This window comes from Berghia stephanieae, chromosome 7, assembly GCF_034508935.2.
Source record: "Berghia stephanieae isolate SIO BIC M18660-M18661 chromosome 7, UCSD_Bste_1.3, whole genome shotgun sequence".
Lineage (NCBI taxonomy): Eukaryota > Metazoa > Mollusca > Gastropoda > Nudibranchia > Aeolidiidae > Berghia > Berghia stephanieae.
This window is the reverse complement of record NC_088366.1, coordinates 22841253-22858752: the sequence shown is the minus strand read 5'-3', so window position 1 is coordinate 22858752 and position 17500 is coordinate 22841253. Positions and strand designations below refer to the sequence as shown.

The window sequence follows — 17500 nt, the reverse complement described above, 5'->3', positions numbered from 1 at the left end:
TACAATAGAATGCTCTCTCTACTGAAGGGAAATGAAACAATAGAATACAATACAACAATACAATAGAGTGCTCTCTCTACTGAAGGTAAATGAAACAATAGAATACAATACAACAGTACAATAGAATGCTCTCTCTACTGAAGGTAAATGAAACAATAGAATACAATACAACAATACAATAGAATGCTCTCTCTACTGAAGGTAAATGAAACAATAGAATACAATACAACAATACAATAGAGTGCTCTCTCTACTGAGGTAAATGAAACAATAGAATACAATACAGCAATACAATAGAATGCTCTCTCTACTGAGGTAAATGAAACAATAGAATACAATACAACAATACAATAGAGTGCTCTCTCTACTGAAGGTAAATGAAACAATAGAATATAATACAACAATACAATAGAATGCTCTCTCTACTGAAGGTAAATGAAACAATAGAATACAATACAACAATACAATAGAGTGCTCTCTCTACTGAAGGTAAATGAAACAATAGAATACAATACAACAGTACAATAGAATGCTCTCTCTACTGAAGGTAAATACAATACAGCAATACAATAGAATGCTCTCTCTACTGAAGGTAAATGAGACAGATTGATGTTAAACCAAAATAAAAAAAGACTTACGATCTCGACACCGCCTGCCTTTGTAGCCATATTGGCATTTGCACACATTATGACGTTTGCATTCTCCACCATTTTTACAAGCAGGATAACACAGAGCTGAGAAATATACAATAAATGAATACATAAGTCACAGATACAATTCGTTTCTTCATTACTAATCCGCACATTGACACTGTGCAGCTATGTGGTCTAGTGGCATGACACTCGCTTTCGGACCGGACGGTCCTGGGTTCGAGCCTCGCTGGCGCATAGTTGAGTCCTTGGAAAAGGCTCTTTACTCTCATTCTCTCACCGTGCTCAGGTGTATAATGAGTACCTGGCCGTTAATAGAGTTTTTCTCTGTCGGACAACAAATTGTAATATCGCCTAACAGGCGTCATGTCTCATTCTACATGTTACTTGTTGCTGTTGATCAGGGACCCCTTGTATCAAAGCGCTTTGAGCACGTTTAATGGATATTGCGCTACGTAAAAGCTCAAGTTTTTTAAAAAAATGAACAAACGCATAAATTTGAACATTTCTATTGCATATAATATCATTTTATCATGCTCAATACGCTTCAAATGTGCTTCAGTTATTCCAAAATAGATTATATCGCTTATCTGTGGCTTTCTAGGTGAAAATGATCAGAAAACTTGGACTCAGACATTGTGCTCTTGGGTAAGGTTCTTTGTGGGGCTATGTGGTCTTGTGGTATGAAACTCGCTTTCGGATCAGAAGGTCCTGGGTTCGAGCCTCGCGCTCGGCGCATAGTTGAGTCCTTGGAAAAGGCTCTTTACTCACATTCTCTCACTGTACTCAGGTGTAAAATGAGTACCTGGCCGTTAACAGCGTTGTCTTTGTCCGAAAAATTGTAATATCGCCAAACAGGCGTCGTGTCCCGTCCTAGATGTTAAATGTTGCTATTAACCAGGGACCCTTGTAAAGCGCTTTGAGCACCTTTATTGAATATTGCGCTATATAAAGCTCAATTGGTTTAAAAACTTTTTTTAAAGGTACTTTACCAAAATTAATTCATTGGATCCAATACAAAAAGGAGATATTGTTAGTGGCTCGAAGTGTATGGAATGGAAATTTTGGTTCCATTTGGCCTGTTGAGGGGAGAACTGACGCATTACGGTACCAAAGATTATTACTATGTCAGCTACCTTTCTCATCAAAAAATCAACAACAGAATAAAATGCGCATGATACAATGTAAAGACAAATATAAGATTCTCCCTCTCCTCCCCCCCCCCCCAAAATTAACCTGAAATCAGTTTTTATGGAGAATGAACCTATTCTTATTGATATAATGAAGTTGACGTCATTCAAATCTTTGTTATTGCTTTGTGCCATCCGTGTTTATGAGTAATTCTCACAAAACTGTATTAATCAGACTATAAACGTTCAAGGTTACACCGAGTTTTGTGTGTTGGTCCGTTATTCTTCCGGGTGGCAATGTTGTGAGCTTCCTAGCCAAGCGCATACTATCTATATTGATGCTATGCATTTAGATAAGATATTCACAACATCCGCCAGCCGCATATATGTACAAACACAAAAACCTACGTGTAACCCTAAACTTTTAAAGTCTGATTGATATATTTTAGTGAGAACTAATCATTAATATGGCTGTCTAAAAAGATTAACAATGAGCTGAGTGACGTCAATTCGTTCCATCTAATTCTTTGTCGGCTCTGTCTGACACTGTATTATACACTAAAATCAAATGTTAATCATACACCTGTGTCTACACCAACTTTTTACCTTTCTGACACTGGTCTCCTCGATATCCAGTCTGGCACTGACAAAGGCCCGGTTTCAGACAGGTGCCTCCGTTTAAACACGGCGGATCACACACGGCAGTCTCACAGAATTTGCCTTTGTAGCCGGATAGACAGCGACAGGAATCGGGCCCAATACACACTCCACCGTTCTGGCAGGGACGGCTACACGCCACTGCGGGACGGTAACGATTTTAAAAGACAATGATATCAAAATTCAAAATTATGTTACGAGTACAAATGAACCACAAGAAGTTCTCCCCCTCTTCATTAGTTAGCCCTCTCCTCCTCCTCTTCCTCAGTTCTCCTCCTCCTCTTCCTTCTCTTCCTTCTCTCCTACTCTACCTCCTCTCTTCTTCTTCTTCTTCTTCTTCTTCTTCTTCTTCTTCTTCTTCTTCTTCTTCTTCTTCTTCTCCTTCTTCTTCTTCTTCTTCGTTCTCTCCTCCCCCACCACCACACCCCACCACCCTCCTCCTCCTCCTCCTCCTCCTCCTCCTCCTCCTCCTCCTCCTCCTCCTCCTCGAAGGTCTTTCTTTCTCCACATCTTCCTCAATTTTTCTTCTTCTTCTTCTTCTTCTTCTTCTTCTTCTTCTTCTTCTTCTTCTTCTTCTTCTTCTTCTTCTTCTTCTTCTTCTTCTTCCTCTTCTCTTCTTCTTCTTCTTCTTCTTCTTCTTCTTCTTCTTCTTCTTCTTCTTCTTCTTCTTCTTCTTCTTCTCCTCCTCCCTATGTAAAGCGCTTTGAGCACGTTTAGTAGATATTGTGCTATATAAAAGCTCAACTAAAAAATCATTTAGCCCGATGGTGAAGCCATCATTTATGAGATAGGAAGATCTCAATACCTGCTAATATATTTCTATGTACGTAATAATAACTTGAAGCAGAATATAATCCTACTGATGGCTGATCATTTCCAAAGTGAGTTATTCAAAGTATAAGTTTTTGTTAGACGTAAACAGTCATCTCAAAATAGTATATTAAAAATAATTGAGCTTTTTATAGTGCAATATCCACTAAACGTAGTCAAAGCGCTTTACAAGGCGTCCCTGGACAACAGCAACGCCTGTTAGGCGATGGTATTATAATTTTTTTTTCGGACAGAGACAACGCTGTTATTGAGTACGGTGAGAGAATGGGAGTAAGGAGCCTTTTCCAAGGACTCCTCTATGCGCTCAGCGAGGCTCGAACCCAGGACCTTCCTATCCAAAAGCGAGTGTCATACAACTAGACCACATAGAACTCAATGCTTACGATCAAAAATTTCAATCTAAATTTGTATAAAACCCGTTTGAAACCGTGGTTCACATATCCCGTCTAAAAAACTACGAATTTTAAACATTTCAAGTAAGCAGGTCTGATTAAGGGGGGTCCCGATAGCTCAGTAGGTAGAGCACTTGCTTCACACGCAAAGGGACTGAGATCGATCCGGGTGCAGTCGAGATTTTTTTCCGACCCCCCCTGTCCACCCAGCAGTGAGTGGGTAGCTGGCTCTGTTAGATCTGGCGGAACGTACTTTGCGATAGTCTAGCGTCCTATCCAAAGGGTAGCAAGATTGGAATTGCCCGTTTCACACTATAGAAACCGGGATAAAGTCTGGCTCCATGGTGATATTGGCTCTAAAGGAAGGTCTGAGAAAGCTGACTTACACTGTTGACACTGATATCCAGCATAGCCGTTGGGACACAGACACTTATTCTTGCCAATGCATCGTCCTCCATTTCTACACGGGTGATTACATTGTGCTGAGGATGTCAACAAAAAGATTTTTTAAAAAATAGATAAATAAATGAAATCCAAAATAAATATGTTAAATAATCAATCAATCAACCAATCAAGTAATGTGTAAACAAAAACATAATGAATAGACCAACAATATTAACAATCAATATTTCATTGATTGATCTATCGGGAACCAAATTTCCATTTTAAACAGTACAAGATGCATGATAAGCTTCCTTTGTGAACCAGCAATTTTCCCAATATCCACCAACGCCATATTCAGAATGCTAATTCATATTTGGGTCAAAATAAGGGTTTAAAACAGAAATACGCTTGACTCAGTTTAAAAAAACCAAAACAATTATGATTGTCTGAAATCATAATATTTCCTACGGAGTCTAATGGGTTTTTTAAAAATCTGTCCAGATGAAGTAATGGCTTAGACAAACTATTATTTTTGATGCTCATTATGGCAACAAATATGTAGGGAGACCACCAACATCAATAGTAACTACCCTGAACCAGGATCTCTCTACATATCAGAAATTTTTTGATTCAGATGAGGCCGAATTAATCCATAAGAACTAAGAAATATTGCATGCAGTGCCCTCCTTACTAAAGTCACAACAAGATCTAGACACCCTCAAAACTCTGACCCAGGACCGTGACCAATGGAAAGAAAATAATATACTCATCGACTATGACTGAATCACACAATAGGATTCAATAGTCTGATGTCACGTCCGCCCAGCAACCAGCAGCTTGGTTCTATACAATGAAAATCTGTACTTTTTATTCTTGATGCTGGCTAGAATAGTTTCACATGCCATTGATCAGAATGTATAAAAGTCAAAACATGATCAGATTTATAATGTTTTTCTCCTCTGGATACACTTTTATGCTCGTCAGAGAAGTATTTCATAAGGGCGTCCGCCATTGTTCCGATAGTTTAGAACCAGTTACTAAGTCACTATGCGTCATTACGAGGGAAATGACGTCACGACTTTTGAATCCTATTCTCAGCAGTACTATTATAAAAATAAAAAAAATACGTGGCATACAATATTCAAATCATACTTTTTAAAATTAGGCATTTGTTGTACAATTTATTAACAAATATTGATTTGCAACTTATCGTTTGTGCTTTTTCAAATCTGGTTTGTATAGTATGGATGTTTGGATGTTTTAAAAAAATATATTGTCAACGATTGATAAGTGGCCAGTAGTCTCTAAACGGTATTTTGTCGGGATTAACCTGATGCCTAAAATCCCGTCATAACATTGAGATAAAACGAAAAGTTATCCTGAGGAGTCTTAGTTTATTTCCTTAAGTTTCAAAAACCATAAATTTTCTGATTCTGATTTTTTAAAAGTAGTCCTTCGGAGCCATTAGGCCCATAGAACCGGAGTTTATCCCGGTTTCTATAGCGTGAAACGGACAATATCAATTGCTTACTATCCTTTGGATAGGACACTAGTCTATCGCAAAGTACTTTCCGTCAAACCTAACAGGCTCAGCTACCAATTTACCAATGGGTGGACAGGGGAGGGGGGGGGGGGATCAGAAAAAAATCTCGACTGCACCCGGAATCGATTTCGGTCCCTTTGCGTGTGACGCGAGTACTCTACCCCCGATTCTGATCAATTTAACTTTAAATCTGATTCTTTTAATCTGGTTCATCCAAAAACTACCGGTTTGACGAGGCGAGTCCCATATACCGAATTTTTGGTAGGAGGTACCGTAAACATATCATTGCCAAAGTTGTAACATACTTGGGACAGCGTGTGTCATGATATTGTTTACTGTTTAGAGATAGTTCTATTTGTCACTTAATGTTTGTAATTGATCTGTGTCTGTACTGTATTGTCTAACTCTTTGTGTTTTAATTTCTTTCCAGATCATGTCGATTTAAATGTTGAATAAAGCCTATATTTTGCATGGCAATCATTTGAATTACTTTCTAGCTTCACAACAATTTATTCAACATTTAACATGGAACGATTCCTTCGACCTGAGCGGTTCAGCGCTGAACCCAATACGCCTGATGCATCAAAGCAATGGAATCACTGGCTCTGTACATTTAACAACTTTCTCTCTTCGTTACCCGAACAGGCGACTGACAACAAACTCAATCTGCTCGTCAATTTCGTCGATCCTGTCGTCTACGAACATATTGCTGATTGTACTACATTCGATTCAGCTGTTGACGTTCTGAAGAACATATACGTGAAACCAAAAAAACGAAATATTCGCGAGACACGTCTTGGCTACTACAAAGCAAGAACCAGATCAATCCCTCGATCAGTTCCTTCAAAAGTTGAAGAGACTTGCCAAAGAATGTGATTTTAAAGCTGTTACTGCTGATAAGAACAGGGATGACTTTATCCGAGATGCTTTCATCTGTGGTCTCTCTTCTAATCAGATCAGGCAGCGACTCCTCGAGAATAAGACAATCGAACTTATGGCCGCTTATGAACAGGCTCGATCCTTGGAGATGGCTGAAAAACACCTCTCAGAACTACAGCACACCAACTACTGTGCCATGTGGCAGCACTGCTCCTCCGCCCTCTGAAAAGGAACTTGACTCATTCAATGCTTCAGTCACGAACTCTAAATGCTTTTTCTGCGGATACCAACGACATCCTCGATCAAAATGCCCTGCTAGAGAGGCGCTGTGTAAAAGTTGTGGAAAAAAGGGCATTTTCAAAAGGTATGCCAGTCAAAAAGTAAAAACGAATATGCATCTGCGGCAGACCCGAATACACTCAGTTCAGCCTTTTCAGACGCGGCTCCCGCTAGTCTCTACAGAGCTGTTATTGACGTGAAATTGTTTAACAAGCCCGTTAAAGCGTTGATAGACACCGGAAGCTCAGAGAGTTTCATTTCAACAGAGATCGCACAAAGTCTCCAATTGAAGATTTTCAAATCAAAGAAAGAAATCTCCATGGCGTCTACTAATCTTTCCAGTACAACCAAGGGTCATTGTTTTGTCTCTTTGGAATACCAGGGACGTTTCTATGAGAGTGTGAAATTTTCCATCCTGTCAGGGTTGTGTTCGGACTTGATTTTAGGCCATGACTTTCTTGAACAGCATGATGGAGTTCAAATATCCTTCAAAGGATCAAAGCCTACTTTCTCCGTTTGTAGTCTCACTGCTGCAAAAATCGAACCTGTTTCTCTTTTCAAGAATCTCCTTCCAGAAGTCAGACCTATTGCAACAAAATCAAGACGATTTTCATTACCAGACAAGCAATTCATTGACTCTGAGGTTAAGAAACTTCTTGACGAGGATGTGATCGAACCATCTGATTCTCCATGGCGAGCGCAGGTATTGGTGACAACTAACGAACGACACAAGAAACGCATGGTTGTGGACTATAGTCAGACCATCAATCGCTTCACTCTACTCGATGCATATCCACTTCCAAACATTAATGAAATGATTGAAACAATTTCAAACTACAGTGTCTATAGCACCCTCGATTTGCAAAGTGCTTACCACCAGATCCCAATAAAAGACGAGGAGAAACTGTATACGGCTTTTGAGGCCAGTGGAAATCTCTACCAATTCAAGCGAATTCCCTTTGGAGTCACTAACGGAGTGGCTTGCTTTCAGCGCATCATTGATTCCATTATTCGAGATGAGAAACTGAGTGACACATTTGCTTACTTAGACAATGTGACAATCTGTGGCAGAAATCAGCAAGAGCATGATGAAAACCTTGTGAAATTTCTCAGGTGTGCCAAAGAATATAATATAACATTCAATGAAAGTAAGACTATCCAGTCTGTTAGACAAATCAAGTTACTTGGATTTCAGGTGTCCAAAGGTTGCATTCAGCCAGACCCTGACCGATTACGGCCACTGAGAGAACTTTCAGATCCTCACAATATCAAATCTCAACAGAGAGTGATTGGAATGTTTGCATACTACTCATCCTGGATACCTCATTTCTCGGATAAAATACACCCACTGGTCCAAAATACCACCTTTCCATTGTCAGGAAAAGCCAAGGACTCGTTTGATCTTTTGAAAAAGGAGATTGAAAACGCTGCTGTCGTGACAATTGACCACAACGCTCCTCTAGTTGTAGAAACCGACGCTTCTGAAATTGCAATCGCAGCAACACTAAATCAAGGTGGACGTCCTGTGGCTTTCTTTTCAAGAACTCTGAACCACAGTGAAAAGAAGCATTCTTCTGTTGAAAAAGAGGCTTACGCTATTGTGGAAGCCCTTCGAAAGTGGAGGCACTATCTTCTAGGAAAGCATTTCAAACTTGTGACAGATCAGAAAAGCGTTGCCTTTATGTACGGAAATTCTGCAAAAGGAAAAGTCAAAAATGATAAAATCCAAAGATGGAAGATTGAACTGTCAAGCTACAGTTATGACGTTGTGTATCGACCTGGAAAAGACAATGTAGCGGCTGACGCATTTTCAAGGGAGTTCTGCTCATCTACTGGTTCAGATTTAGAAACTTTAAAAAGCCTTCACGACTCACTCTGCCACCCTGGAATTGCAAGGATGAACCATTTTGTCAGGTCAAAGAATCTCCCATATTCCGTGGATGAAATACGAACAATCTGCAACAACTGTAGGGTTTGTCGTGAGCTAAAACCTTCATTCTACAAACCGCAGAACCTCAAAGTGGTCAAAGCAACTCAACCATTCGAGCGTTTGAGTGTTGATTTCAAGGGTCCCTTGCCGTCATCGTCCAAAAATCGGTATCTCCTAACAGTTATTGATGAATATTCTCGCTTCCCTTTTGCGTTACCATGCTCTGATATGAGCTCATCAACTATCATCAAGTGCTTGTGTCAATTGTTCTCATTGTTTGGAATGCCTATTTCAATACATTCTGACAGAGGTGCTAACTTCATGTCAAGTGAGCTTCAAGATTTCTTGTGCAAAAAGGGTATCGCCTCAAGCCGAACGACCCCATACAATCCCCGGGGAAATGGACAAGTAGAACGTCTGAATGGAACCCTTTGGAAAACTATCACGTTAGCCCTGAAATCACGTGGTTTGAATGTTAGTCAATGGGAGTCAGTGCTTCTTGACTCTCTCCATTCAATAAGATCACTCTTATGCACTGCGACAAATGAGACTCCTCATGAACGAATCTTCCGCTACAATAGAAAGTCAAGCACTGGTACAACACTTCCTAGCTGGCTGACTACTCCAGGAACTGTTTTGATGAGGCGTCATGTAAGAGCCTCTAAATACGAACCATTGGTGGACGAAGTGGAACTGTTGGACGCTAATCCGCTCTATGCCTACGTCCGACTTCCTGATGGTAAAGAAACTAATGTGGCTTTGCGTCACTTAGCCCCTGCTGGTGAAATGACTACTGCCCAACCCTCCAATGAAGAATCACCCATGGCGTTTGACAACACGAGCGTAACTCCACCTTTTCAACCTGTTCAAAAGAATGTGGGAAACGATATTTTACCTGAAACTGTTCTAGAACAGCTTGATGTACAAACTGTGGAAGCGGGTGTAGTGCAAAAATCTGCCTTGGACGAACCATCAGTCTCTGATCCTAACAATCCTAATGAGCTTTCTACTCAAAACGAATCCCGTTCAAACTCCAGAACGAGTGGCTTCATTCGGACGAGACCATCAGTTTACGAAATAGAGAAGCATAATTTGAAATCTCTTGCCACATGCAAGGGGGGAAGAATGTCATGATATTGTTTACTGTTTAGAGATAGTTCTATTTGTCACTTAATGTTTGTAATTGATCTGTGTCTGTACTGTATTGTCTAACTCTTTGTGTTTTAATTTCTTTCCAGATCATGTCGATTTAAATGTTGAATAAAGCCTATATTTTGCATGGCAATCATTCGAATTACTTTCTAGCTTCACAACAGCGTGGCTCAGCGATACGGTCTTTGCTTCGTACCCAAAAGGTACCGAGTTCGATCAAACGCCGCGCTGTATGCCTTGAGTAAGTCACATCGCCCAAGCTCACTTGCGGGGCTGCACTGCGGCTGACGCCTGGGCTATTCCAGTCTTCCATTGTTTTGTTTTTGTTTTTAATGGTTTTACGGCGCTTGTAACACATTAAGGTCATATCAGCGCCAGTAAAATGGAAAAAAAGGGGATAGTAAAACGTTCTAAAATTACAATTAAAGCACAAAAGAAAAGGTAAGACAAAGGGGAATTGGTTCAAATAGGGAATAGATGTAGATTCCAAGAGCACACCGTCAAAGTACTTAGTTTGAGATCACCTAGAAGTCTCATCCAGACACAAGCACAGGTCCCAACTAAGAGGAATACACTCAAATGTTTACTAATCATATAATATAATATGTAAACTAAACATAATACAATGCATAACAGAGAGATGATTTACAAGGAAAAAAATATTATCTCCCAAAACTATAACTATACATTCGACTGTTTCCCTCCCAGCCAAGGAACTCCGACAAGGATCAGGACATATCTAAGTAATCTCATTCCAAGACAATGACAAGAAACAATTGGAAAACTGGTATGGGGGGATAGAAGACACAGCATGTACCTCCCTGCCCACTATGGGAGGTCAGGATCCCCACCCAGCAGTCTTCCATTGGAATAGACCCCAAAGACAAATTTCCCCATGGGGGTGAATAAAGGGAATTTTATTATTATTTTTTTTTCATTTAAAAAAAATTATTTATACTTACATTTCTGACAGTAGCTACCGGTGAATCCAATTTTACAACTGCAGGTGTTTGGTTGTGTGCATGAGCCGCCATTAAAACACTCGGGGTAACAGGTTGCTGGGTGGAAATAGTGAACACAAAATGAATATGGTATAGGGAATGAGATTAGCGGAAGAGTAACGTCCCTTGATTGGAACGTCACCTTACAGAGAGAACGTCAAAATGGTTTTGCGCATGCGTCTCTCTCGTCCTCGCTTTCGCATGCGCACAACCATCATGACGTTCTCTCTCTAATAACTTTTCCGCCGGTGACGTCCAATCAAGGGACGCTACTCTTCCGCTAATCTAATTCCCTATGACAGCATCAGAAAATATTAAAATATATAGATAGAATGCGCTTGGCTAAGAAGCTCACAACATTGCCATCCGGAAGTATGACGGACCAACGCACTAAACTATGGGTAACCTTAAACGTTTATAGTCTGGTTAATACATTTTAGTGAGTACTACTCATAAACGCGGATGGCAAAAACAATAACAAAGGCCTGAGTGACGTCATCTTCGAACTATCTATAGTTGGAATGTTTCTGGTTGAAGTCCTTCTACAACCAATAATGAATACAATATTACATACCAATACCATAGATAAATTCAATAGAGAGAGGGGACTGAGATATAGAGAGAAAGAAAGAAAGAGAAATAAAGAGAGAAAGAGAGAGAGAGAGAGAGAGAGAGAGAGAGAGAGAGAGAGAGAGAGTGTGTGTGTGTGTGACGGAGGGAGGGAAGAATCGAAGGAAAATATATAGTCATAGACAAAACATAAAATAAAATAAAAAAATTAAAAAATCGCATTTGAGTAAGCAAAAAGGTTATTGTGATGATGACGATGATGATGATGATGACGACGACGACGACGATGATGATGATGATGATGACGACGACGACGACGATGATGATGATGATGATGATGATGATGATCATAATGATGGTGATGATGATGATGATGATGATGATGATGATGATGGTGATGGGCAGGATGATTTACCACTTGCCCCTTATCTCAATTACTCACGTATATCGCATTTGGATCCTGCATATCCTTCAATACAACCACAGAAATTGGGACTGATGCATGTTTCTCTTAGACCACAGGTTATGTTGCATTCAGCTATGAACAGTGATTGAAATGACAAACAAAACCAAGCTTAATTGTTAAATTAAACTACAATAAGATAATAAAACGACATGATAACATATTATTATGAAAGATTATCTAATTTTAAACAAAATATGTTTATATTGAGTTACAAATATTTTATTAAAACAAAAGGCGTAGGTTCAAGTGACATTGTTAATCAAACAAACAAATATGATTGTTTAACCAGCCGTACCCTAGAAGGACACGAATTTTAAAATTTATCCAGCAATCTCGTCCTTCAAATATCGATCGATCAAAAGGACCCTCATCTTGGCAAAAACTCTCAAATCTGGAACTTCGCGAAGTCCAAGATTGAGGAGTTTTTATACGTCGAGGGTCATGAATATGTAGAACAAAAATGTAAAAATGAAAAAATGGCGTTTTGACTGTGTGCAACAAACAGTTAATTCCAATACATGTCTTACCAAACTAACCGCTGGGTCAGGCTCGACACAGAATAGTTCCTACCAATATATGTTTTACCAAACTAATCGTTGGGACAGACATGACATAGAATAGTTCCAACCAATATATGTTTTACAAAACTAACTGCTGGGACAGGCGCGACACAGAATAGTTCCTACCTATACATGTCTTTCCTTCAGCAGAGTAATCGTTAGTATAGGGAACACACAGAATAGTTCCTACCTATACATGTTTTCCATCACCAGAGTAACCGTTAGGAAAGGGAACACACAGAATAGTTCCTACCTGTACATGTTTTTCCATTACCAGAGTAACCCCTGGGGCAAGTGCCACACTTGTACCCTGGATATGCTCTTCTCTCCTGGCATCTAGTGACTTTGGAGCACACCCCAGTTTTACACGCTGGTATGGCTGGATTGTAAATCATGCAAAATAAACAGAATGTATCAGAATCCTCCTCCTCCTCCTCCTCCTCATCATCATCATCATCATCATCATCATCATTATCATTGTCACCACCACCACCACCATCGCCATCATTAAAGTCCTCCATCATTTAAGTATGTAAGAGGGATATATCAGGTGGTGACAAAAAAAAAAATAAAATCAAAACGCGCCTTTGTCGGCTTGTATCTCTAAGACTCCTCATTGGATTTCTTTCAAATTCAAAGCACAAATAAAACAAATCCACATCAAAATGTCAAAATGTTAAGAATATCAATTGAAAAAAAAAGATGTAGGGATTTTTCAAAAATACAATATTAGAGAAAAATGACGCAACATTGCAGAAATTAAAATAGTGATGATCTTAACTTTTGTTGCCATTTTTAGCAAACATGAATTATGTCACCATAAACAATAGTTTCATCATAATTATCCTCATCATGTAAGAAATCGTCTGTGTAGCACACTCACATGCCTATGTTGGTCCAACGATTACAAAGTTAGCACTTGAAGTGATCAATAGCACTGCCGTCCTCTTTAATGACGCACCGTAGTTTCTTTTTCCAATTTGAAATGCACTTCCGAATTTCCTCAATGGTTATCTCTTCCCAGCCTAAAATAATTCATTCTCTCGAGTTTTCTTCTGTGAATGAGGATCTTTGTCCACTATAAATCTACTCGGTCACATAATTCCAAATTGCGTAATCCATCGGATTCAGGTCGGGTGGTAAAGACGGCCAGTTGTTTTTCTCTGTGAAATGAACATTCTTACTCCGAAGAAAAGCTTGTGTTTTTTGCTCGTATACGATGTAGCATAATCTTAATTGAATTCCTTCCTGGATAAAGATGTTCACAGTCTGACAAAAGAATTTCTTCCAGGCATAGCAACAAGTGTCTTCTTTAAAGAATTACAACGCGCAAATGTCACATGATGATGATGAGGATGATGACGATGATGCTAATGATAATAATTAGGATAACGATGATAATGATGATGATGACGACGACGACGACGACGACCACCACCACCACCACGACGACGACGACGACGACGACGATGATGATGATGATGATGATGATGACAACAATGACGACGACCATCATGATGATGATGGTGTCTACCTACCACTTCTGTGACACCGTCTCCCATTCCCAGTGTAGAATGGAGGACAATGGCCACACTTATACCCTTTTGACGATTTCCTATCAATGGTACACTTTACTCCTTCAAAACACGGGTTTCTCGCACATCCAGTCTTCTCTGAAATTGTATTAGAATTTTAATTTAAAAAAGAGTAACATCTAATATAGTCATTCAGAGCCATTAGGCCCATGGAGCCGGAGTTTATCCCGTGTCTAAAGCGTGAAACCGACAATAGCAATTGCTTGCTATCCTTTTGATAGGACGCTAGTCTATCGCAAAGTACTTTCCGCTAGATCTAACAGACTCAGCTACCCGTTCACTGCTGGGTGGACAGGGGGGGGGGTGTCATAAAAAACGACTGCACCCGGGATCGATCTTGGTCCTTTTGCATGTGAAGCGAGTGCTCTACCCAATGAGCTATCGGAACCCCCAAATCTTCTGTAAACAATACACATTATAATGTTGGTAACTATTTCAATGAACTGCCAAACGGGGTAATTTTACCTCTGTGGCTTTGGAATAATTAGAATATATTATCTGACAAACAGCCTCAAAACGGGGTTATGTCCGGGATGTTTAGATGCAGGGATTTGAATTTCTAGTGAAAAAAAAAAGAGATATATAAGCTAAGTTTATATATTTTATCTAGAACAATATTTTTTGACCCTCTCCTTACCAACTACGTATAGGAAAATCCTCACATACATTACAATTCAACAAACTCTTTTTTTATTCAGCTTTGTTTTTGTACATCATAAAAGTTGAGCTAAAATCTTTGTTACGATATATCATCCTACATGTTAAGTGTTGCTGTTGGTCAGGGACCCATTATAAAGCGCCTTGAGCACGTTTAGTGGATATTGCTCTATATAAAAGCTCAATTTAAAAAAAATTATAAGAACTTCGTGTTGTTATGTGAAGCTCGTTTTACTGCACAAAATTCCTGTATGGTATCTAATCGTTGCTTCTTAATTTTAGTTTAAATTATAAATTTCTGTATTTGGTAAGTATGACAATTTGTGGAATATCCGGAAAGTGGTCGCTAAGGAAGGAATTAAAGTGCGGTTATGGGGTCTTGTGGCCTTAGGATCGGACTGGGTTCGAGTACCGCTATGAACGGTGCATAGTTGAGTCCTTGGAAACATTTCTTTACTCACATGCTCTCATCGTATTCAGGTGCAAAATGAATACCTGGCCCTTAACAGCGGTGTATCTGTCGGAAAAAAAATGTAATATCGCCTAACAGGCGTCAAGTCTCGTCCTACATGTAAAGTGTTGCTGTTGGTTAGGGGCCCCTTGTAAAGCGCCTTGACCCCGATTAGTGGATATCGCGCTATATATATGCTCAGTTTCTTTATTAATGTTCATATTCCTGATCATTCTAATTTTATAACTTAACTTTTTGGAATATTTTTCAACCCAACATAATGACAGATCGAGCTCTATTCCGAATTTTTTTTTCGTCAGACAGCACTGTTACTGGCAAGGAAGAGTCAAGTGGCGAAGCAAGTGCGGCTATGTGGTCTTGTGGATGACACTCGCTTTCGGATCGGAAGGTCCTGGGTTCGAGCCTCGCTCGGCGCATAGTTGAGTCCTCGGAAAAAGCTCTTTACTCATACCGAACTCAGGTGTAAAATGAGTACCTGGCCGTTGACAGCGTTGTTTCTGTCCGAAATTGTTTTTTGTCATATCGCCTAACAGGCATCAGTCTCGTTCTACATGTTACGTATTGCTGTTGGCCAGGGATCCCGTGTAAAGCGCTTTGAGCACGATTAATGGAATTCGCGCTTTATTTAAAAAAAAGCTCAAAAAGCATCATTGATGGCCTATACTCCGATTGGAGTTAAGGGCTTAAGTCAAGTTAAGTCAGTAGTCATTTCACACCCGAGTAAAGTGAGAGAATAGCCGAAGAATATAAAAGAACATTTTCTTCTTTTCTAATGACTCAACTTTGCGCGGCCAACGACGAGACTGAAACATATAGGTTCAAAGGCGAGTGTCATATTATCACAAGATGGCAAAGTCCGTTTATATACTAGAGTAGAACTTTGATATGAATCAGAATTCTCCGCACTCTGGAGTAACACGTAATTAATTAAAATTTTGGCCAGAAAACTCGTCTTTCAAAAAGCGATCTATTAAAACGACCATCATCTTGGCAAAAAACATCTCAAACCTGGGACTTCGAAAGTATAAGCGTTTTCCAGTAGTATTGAACATCAATTGATTACCTGTACAGGTGATCCCATCCCCCGTAAAACCTTTAGGACAAGGACCACAACTATAATTAGATCCTTTCTGGGTACACTCGACTCCTTTGAAGCAAGGCTGATCAAAGCAGGGGTTGTATCGCTTCTCACATTGATCACCTTGTAGAAATAATAAATATTATGCAAATAATAATAATAATAATAATAATAATAATAATAATAATAATAATAATAATAATAATAATAATAATAATAATAATAATAATAATAATAATGCTGTAAACTTATATAGCACGATAACTCCGAGACACCAGTCTCTAAGCGCTTAAATTACACATTGGCTGAAACATAATCATTCACACACAGAAGCACACACACACACACACACACACACACACACAACACACAACACAAACCAGACCTATCTTGCATCTCATACCATCTACTAAAATCGAAACAGATATGTTTTAAGCGAACGTTTAAAAATAGACAAAGATTCTTTGACAGACATTGAGAAAAATACAACGTGCTGAATTTTATGGGGTTTTTATTTCTAAACCTTGAACTTGAACTTAAGCAGTTATATAGAGCAGCATCACTAAAGCGATTTACAAGGGTCCCTAGCCAAAGACAATATTTAACATGTAGGAAGAGACACGCTGTTAGGCGTTATTATTATTTTTTCTTGTTTTTACAAGGACAAGGCTGTTAACAGCTAGATAATCATTTTGCACCTAAGTACGATGAGCAAGCCTTTTTCAAGAACTCAACTTTGCGTCACTCAGAGCGGATTCGAACCCTACCACTCCCAAGGCGTGCGTTATACCTCAATACCACACGTTTGCACGGGCCTTGATCAATACTTTACTGCGCTAATGTTTTGAATGGCTATCTTTAGGGCCTATTAAAAAAGAAACATTGATATAACTTAGACGTCAACCTTAAAAACCTTATAAGCAACCGCAGTGCAGCGCCGCAAAGACAATAATCAATAGCACTTCAGTTCACCTACACAAATAGAATAACAAAAGATAAATTGACCATTAAACGCGGATTTTTTAAAAACTAAATTTAAATGTTTACCATCTCCCACCCATCAGTTGAACTTCAATATGTTCATCACTCTCTTCACCTTTAGTCTTAGTCAAAACCTTCAATTGGGCTTTGTGGTATTGTGCTATGACATTCAGCTCGTGCGGCTATGTGGTCTAATGGTATGATACTCGCTTTCGGATCGGAAGGTCATGGGTTCGAGCCTCGCTCGGTGCATAGTTGAATCCGTGGAAAAGACTCTTTACTCACATTCTCTC

General features: G+C 39.3%; 1 protein-coding gene across 2 annotated transcripts in view; it reads right to left on the bottom strand.

Annotated features, from left to right (window-relative positions):
- LOC144976898 (von Willebrand factor D and EGF domain-containing protein-like) overlaps window positions 1-17500 on the bottom strand; it is a 62237-nt gene that overhangs the window by 5068 nt on the left and 39669 nt on the right. For both annotated transcript variants that reach the window (XM_078921458.1, XM_078921457.1), the window contains exons 25-32: window positions 16212-16349; window positions 13963-14097; window positions 12678-12803; window positions 11841-11936; window positions 10790-10885; window positions 4047-4142; window positions 2387-2578; window positions 639-734 (exon numbers count right to left, since the gene is read on the bottom strand). In XM_078921458.1, the coding sequence (XP_078777584.1) occupies window positions 639-734; window positions 2387-2578; window positions 4047-4142; window positions 10790-10885; window positions 11841-11936; window positions 12678-12803; window positions 13963-14097; window positions 16212-16349 (975 nt within the window). The remainder of the gene's footprint in view (window positions 1-638; window positions 735-2386; window positions 2579-4046; window positions 4143-10789; window positions 10886-11840; window positions 11937-12677; window positions 12804-13962; window positions 14098-16211; window positions 16350-17500) is intronic.